Source organism: Ranitomeya variabilis, chromosome 4 (genome assembly GCF_051348905.1).
Source record: "Ranitomeya variabilis isolate aRanVar5 chromosome 4, aRanVar5.hap1, whole genome shotgun sequence".
Lineage (NCBI taxonomy): Eukaryota > Metazoa > Chordata > Amphibia > Anura > Dendrobatidae > Ranitomeya > Ranitomeya variabilis.
This window is the reverse complement of record NC_135235.1, coordinates 672377202-672384363: the sequence shown is the minus strand read 5'-3', so window position 1 is coordinate 672384363 and position 7162 is coordinate 672377202. Positions and strand designations below refer to the sequence as shown.

Below are 7162 nucleotides of genomic sequence, written 5' to 3'. Positions count from 1 at the left end.
CGGACCTCGATTTTTGCTAAACCTATTTTCATACTACGTTTGTCATTTCATCTAAAATCACCGCCAATATATGTGGGGGCCTCTGTCTGCCTTTTGGGAAAATTTCTCTAGAGGTGAGCCAGGACTGTCTTTTCCTCTGCTAGGATTAGGTAGTTCTCCGGCTGGCGCTGGGCATCTAGGGATAAAAAGACGTAGGCATGCTACCCGGCCACTTCTAGTTGTGCGGCAGGTTTAGTTCATGGTCAGTATAGTTTCCATCTTCCAAGAGCTAGTTCTCATATATGCTGGGCTATGTTCTCTCGCCATTGAGAATCATGACACACTCCCCCTGTCCCTGCATGTCGGGTGAAATTGGAGTTAACCCTTTCACCCGGCCTGCAGGGACGCGATCCGGCCATGATGCATATGCTGCGTCACAGGTCGGATTGGCACTGGTTTTCATGACGCATACGCTGCGTGAAAGGTCGGGAAGGGGTTAAAAGAAAATGAAGAGAAAAATAAACAAATGAAGATTTTCGTGGACACTTGAAGTAAACAGGACATACATAAAACAAATAATAAAAAAAGTATCATCCTTCCAGAACAAAAAGAACATTTTAGTTATTTTATTAACTTTGAGGTTATTTCCAAAAAAGGTTTAAATGATAGGGACATTTTAGTCATGAAGTTCATTTGTAGAAAACTGGAATTAAAGAGAAACGTTGCTTGGCTCACAATTGATAATTACAATGTGTTGGCCATACTACAAATCTACAGAATGTCTGCACTGGATGTTAGACAAAGACTAAAACTAATATAAATATCTCTTTGTTGTCAATCATTTCATTCCACAGCATTAAAAAAGACCCCAAAACATTTTTTTTTAATTGGAAATTTAGGTAGAAGAGCATAAATGTGAAATTAGCCAGCAGAAAGAATGAAGGAACGACCCCTTTTAGATATGTTATTTATGTACACACTAGTTATATATGAGTATGAGTTCCTTAATGTCTTAAAAAGTGATTTGTGGATAAATCATTTCAAACATTCTGTTTTTTACACTGAGATCTTTGAAGCACTTTCCATATGCGCTAAGGCTTCTTCCCTCTGTGACTCTTCTGGTGTTCTGATTTTTTTTTTTAAAACAAGATTTCTCACATTTAAAACATTATTATGGCTTCTCCCCTGTGTGTATTCTCTTATGTGTAGTAACATGTGCTTTCCTGGTAAAACATTTCCCACATTCTGGGCACGAAAATGGCTTCTCCCCTGTGTGAACTCTTTCATGTACAACTACCTCAGCCTTCCGTTTAAAAGTCTTACTACATTGTGAACATGAAAATGGTTTCTCTTCTGTATGAAGTATGTTATGTCTTAAAAGAACTGATTTCTGGCTAAAACATTTCCCGCATTCTGAACACGAAAAAGGCTTCTCTCCCGTGTGAATTCTTAGATGCTCAACAAGATATGATTTCCGATTAAAACATTTCCCACATTCGGAACATGAATATGGCTTCTCCCCTGTGTGAATTCGCTGATGTCTAACAACATTGGATTCATGATTGAAACATTTCCCACATTCTGAACATGAATATGGCTTCTCCGCTGTGTGCATTTTCTGATGTGTAACAAGATCAGATTCATGGTTGACGAATTTCCCACATTCTGAACTCGAATATGGCTTAATTCCTGCATGAGCTCTTTGTTTTGGCTTTGCAATCTGCAATTAATCAGAAGATAGGACAGTTGAAAGGATCAGGGGATAATGGCATTCTCTTGTGTCATATGTCATGTGTAATTCCACAAACACCCACCTTGAAATCTGAAGAGTTTTGATGTCTTCCTGGGCTCAGAGAATAGTTATCTGCTAAAAGTAAACCCAATTTTATTATTTTTTTAATTTAATTATTTTGAAATTATATTCATTTTTTTAAACATATAAGAAAAACTTTTTGACTTGTTTTTAATTCAGCATCATAAAAAGTTTCAACTTTCTAGTAAATTGCGCAGTATAGAATCATAAAAATTAACTATAGATCAGTGGTATTATGTGCTGTATGTATTATTATTATTATTTTTTTTTTTTTTTTAAATGTTGCTTAAAATCTTATAACATTCAGAACATAATTATGGCTTCTCTCTGATGTATAGCAACATGTGATTTTTTGGTATAAAATGTCGCACATTCTAAGCATGAAAATGGCTTCACCTTTATGTGACTTCTTTGATGTGCCACTAAAACTGCAATCTGTTTAAAAGATTTACCACATTGTGAACATGAAAATGGTTTCTCACCTGTGTGAAGTCTGTGATGTCTAAAAAGAATTGATTTCTTGCTAAAACACTTTCCACATACTGAACATGAAAAAGACCTCTCCCCAGTGTGAATTCTCTGATGCTCAACAAGATATGATTTCCGCTTAAAGCATTTCCCACATTCTGAACATGAATATGGCTTCTCCACAAAACGAGTTCGTTGATGTGTCACAAGATCCGATTTATCGTTGAAGCATTTCCCACCTTCTGAAGATGAATATGGCTTAATTCCTGTTTGAACATTTTGTGAAGCAAAATCAATCTGCGATGAAGATACGACCAGTTGAACAGGTTCAGATGACAGATCTTTGCTGTGAATGGCTGCATTTTCATACGGGATAATGGCGTGCTCTTCATATGAATCATGCGCGATTCCTTGATCACTTGCTTTCAAATCTGAAAATATTTGATCATCTTCTTGGCTCCAGGCATAGTCATCTGCTAAGAATAAACTCAATTGTATTATTTTTTTAATTATATTGCTTTGAAATTATATTGTTTTTTTCTTTTAAACAATTTCTTTACAGTGGATTTTGTAAGAATTCCATGTCATGAAGTCAAGTGTCTATTTATTAGCTAGCAAAGGCAGCTGTCACAGATCACAATTTAAAGGGAACCTGTGACCATGAAAGTGCAGTACAATCTGCAGTGCAGACAGCATATTACACAAAAGGGGGATCTAAGTAAAATGATATACCGTATACCATATTTTGCAAACTATAAGACGCCCCAGATCATAAAATCATAAAATGCACCCCAACTTTTTGTGTGGAAAATAAAGTTTTAAAAAAAGATGGTGGTGAGTATTATAGTCCGTTTAAACAGTAGCTTACAGGGGGGATGGCAGTGGAACGGGGTCACAGAGGGCAGGGTCGCTGATTCAGGAGGATGGCGGCAGGAGTGGGGTACGAGCCCTAGGCTTGCATAAGATGTCGGCGCCGGTGAGCAAAGTCCCCAGGTAAATCATTGGGAAAGTGGACTTCGGCAGGAGTGGGATAATGTTGCGAGTTCTGGGCTTTCATAAGATGTTGGCGCCGGTAAGAGAAGTCCATAGGAAATCAGTGGGAAAGAGAACTCTCCGGCGCCTACATCTTGAGAACCCAGGGCCAGCAGCATCATCCCACCCCTGTTGCCGCCAGCTTCCTGAAGCTGTGACCCTGCCTCTTGTGACCCCTCTTTCCACCACCACTAACCCCCCCCCCCCCCCGTAAGATACATTTGGATTATAAGACGCAGCCCCATTTTCCTCTTAATTTGGGAGGAAAAAACTTCGTCTTATAATCCAAAAAATACGGTGATTTGGGGAGAAAAGGTTCAGTATAATTTGTGTTTTCATCATTTAAACTTCTGCTTTTTCTGTGATTTTCAGTCCAGTAGTCGGTCCAACAACAGACTAGCAGGATTGACTGGATGTACAATGGTTTCATCTTATTTACTGCAATATGCAAAACTAATTAGGAGGGATAAACTGGAATTTTGATAGTTAGTTTTAGCCTGCATGAAGTCTGATGAGTCTAACTAAATCCCTTCCATAATGAACCACCTCACAGGTTACCAGAAATTAACCTCATTCACACACAAAATTTTTATTTCCTGTGGGGGTGCACACTCCTTGGCACTGGACGTGTTCACACAGGCACGGATATGTGGTGTCAAAACAGAGTAAAGTTTATTGTCTCCCATAAAATTCACAAAGAAACAAAGCAGCCAATCTTCAGCCATAACGTAACACAAAATAAACAGTCCTTTTTCCAAAGGAGTCAGGTACATTAGCACTTGTGGGTAGTTTACTCTCACATAGAAGTTTAGGCACTGCTCAGACGCAGCCAACATCTGAGGCAGCTGATCTAATATAGACCATTCCAAGACCTGGGTCTGCAGGTAAGGGAGCAGCCAATCCAACCTAGCTCTTTCAGCTGCTTGTAAAACCCAGGCATATTAAAAAAAACTTCTCAGCACTGTCTGTGCCGGAGACTGCGTTTCTGGGTTTCACATCACCAAGACTAGGCACCTCGGTGACAAATACACTCCATCCAGGACTTGAATGGCTGCAACCTTACAAACCCCCCTGCCCAACACCAGGGGGCTAGGCATCTTCTGCCACCACACCTTGACAGGGTATCCACATTCCTCTGCTGTTCCCAGGCCTAAGCTCTACCAAAAAACTAAAATCCTGCTGGGCTAGGAACTACTGTGTCACCTGGGCATTGTTCCCCTTCTTCTCCCGCATTCACCTCAGAGGAGCATGATCTGACACTAAGGGTACCGTCACACAGTGGCATTTTTATCGCTACGACGGCACGATTCGTGACGTTCTAGCGATATAGTTACGATCTCGCAGTGTCTGACCCGCAGCAGCGATCAGGGACCCTGCTGAGAATCGTACGTCGTAGCAGATCGTTTGAAACGTTCTTTCGTCGCTGGATCTCCCGCTGTCATCGCTGGATCGTTGTGTGTGACAGCGATCCAGCGATGCGTTCGCTTGTAACCAGGGTAAACATCGGGTTACTAAGCGCAGGGCCGCGCTTAGTAACCCGATGTTTACCGTGGTTACCAGCGTAAAAGTAAAAAAAAAAAAACCGTACATACTCACCATCTGATGTCCGTCAGGTCCCTTGCCGTCCGCTTCCCGCTCTGTCTGCCGGCCGGAAAGTGAGAGCAGATCACAGCGGTGACGTCACCGCTGTGCTCTGCTCTCACTGTACGGCCGGATCTCAGTCAGAGCAGGAAGCAGACGGCAAGGGACCTGACGGACATCAGATGGTGAGTATGTATGTTTTTTTTTTTTTTTTACTTTTACGCTGGTAACCACGGTAAACATCGGGTTACTAAGCGCGGCCCTGCGCTTAGTAACCTGATGTTTTCCCTGGTTACCAGCGAACCTCGGCATCGTTGGTCGCTGGAGAGCGGTCTGTGTGACAGCTCCCCAGCGACCACACAACCACTTACCAACGATCACGGCCAGGTCGTATCGCTGGTCGTGATCGTTGGTAAATCGTTATGTGAGATGGTACCCTAACTTAAACTTCCGACCCAGCAGATAATATATCTTAAGACCTCCAGTGCCCACTTGATAACCAAACTGTTTCCACAATAAAATAGTTTTTCTCACAGAAGTAGAACTTTCTACTCAGATTACAAAGTGCTCCTCTCCATTTACCTCCTGTGACATGAAAGCCCCCAACCTGACATCTGGACTATGAACTCTTGTGTGAAGTTTGGAGCTACCAATACTGGCTGCCAAAGAGGGCTAGTTTTAGTTCCTCAAAATACCCCATCAGTCACTATTGACCACTCCAACTTCATGGGACACTGTGCCATAGCCTAGGCATACAACGACCCGGGCCAAGGGATAGTCCTCAGTGTCGCCATGGATACCACTTTCCAGGGACTGGCACATGTCGAAGTGTAGCCCTCATCAGGGTCAAACTCCCTGAGTCCGGGAGTCTCGTCACTCTGACAATGTTCACAGTTACCAGGCATGCATGAGCCCCCTCGTCAGGTTGAGGAATAGAACTGAAGACAGGGCACGCATAAAAAGAGCATCACCAGCCCATAGGTTTGGTGCCTGCTGGACAAGAGGCGGCCATATGTCCTGGGATATGACATCACCAATAGACTACCGCACAAGAGGGATTCCTCTGAAGTGGCAAGCTCCTAGTTCTGTGGGCGGCCCACAAGTGAGGATTTGGACCCCTTCTTTTGGGTCCCCCAGTAAGGTGATATCACACTCTTTTGACTGCTTAGAGAGCTCTCCACAGACATGTATATCTCCACAAGGCTCACCAGTTTGTCTGCTTTCTGGGATTGTTTCTGTGCAACCCAGCATTGTACCAACCTAGGCAGGATGTGGATAAACCGATCCATCACAGCTCTTTACACCATCTGGGCCGGGGGACAGGTCTTGGACTGCAGCCATTTAAGTGCCAAGTACAGTAACTCAAACATCTGTGACCTGGGAGGCTTGTCCTTATGATTGCCCCAGTGGCGAACCCAATGCATACTGACTGCCAGTGTTATGTCGAGACTAACCAAAATCTCAGTCTTCCATACTCCTTGGTATCCTGACTGGTCAGATTGTAATACACCTTCTGCTGCTCCCCAGACAAATATGGCACCAGAAACTCCACCCACTGCTCTGGAATCATTATCTTCGGGTCCACCACCCTCTAGAACACCGTCATGAAGACCTCGACGTCATCACTGGGAGTCATCTATTGCAACGCCCCTCTTTCCGTTTTCCTTCACTGGGTATCGTCACCTAGGTGTGGTATGATTTCCCTGGTGCAGACCGTTTCAGCCAGGAAATCTATCTGCTGCTAGTGCTGCTGCTGTAGCTGGAACTGCTGCATCAGAAGTTTTTTAGGTCTCCTGCTGGGTCTGCTGCTGAATATTCACCTGGACCAGCTACTTAATCAGCTCCTTCATGTTTTCAGCTTGAATTTGCACTGCTGTGGTTGCTTTCACCAAGGACATTCGGTTTTCACCCAGCAATCATCTGTGATCCTTGGGATTTCTGCCCGTATTCTCCACCAATTGTGGAGACTTGCAATTTTTGGCAGCTGGTAGCATTCATACAGGCACGGATTTGTAGTATCAAGACAGAGTAAAGTTTATTGACTCTTATAAACTTCCACAAACAAAGCAGCTTCTCTTCAGCCAAAACATAACACAAAATAAACAGTCCTTTTTCCAAGGCAGGCACAGTACCTCAGCATGCATGAGTAGTTTTCACTCTCAGAGCAGTTTAGGCACTGCTCAGACATAAGCCCCCGTCACACTAAGCGAGGTCGCTAGCGAGATCGCTGCTGAGTCACAAGTTTTGTGACGCAACAGCGACCTCAGTAGCGATCTCGCTATGTTTGAC

At 43.2% G+C, this 7162-nt stretch overlaps 1 protein-coding gene across 4 annotated transcripts in view; it reads right to left on the bottom strand.

Annotated features, from left to right (window-relative positions):
- Window positions 1-566: 566 nt before the first annotated feature.
- Window positions 567-7162, bottom strand: part of LOC143766298 (uncharacterized) — a 29625-nt gene continuing 23029 nt past the window's right edge. Inside the window, exons 7-9 of one of the 4 annotated variants that reach the window (XM_077253866.1) lie at window positions 2275-2736; window positions 1794-1843; window positions 567-1699 (exon numbers count right to left, since the gene is read on the bottom strand). In XM_077253866.1, the coding sequence (XP_077109981.1) occupies window positions 1151-1699; window positions 1794-1843; window positions 2275-2736 (1061 nt within the window). In that variant the 3' untranslated portion in view covers window positions 567-1150. Of the gene's footprint in view, window positions 1700-1793; window positions 1847-2274; window positions 2737-7162 lie in introns of all 4 variants that reach the window. The other 3 variants (XM_077253865.1, XM_077253864.1, XM_077253867.1) reach the window with 3 other exon arrangements.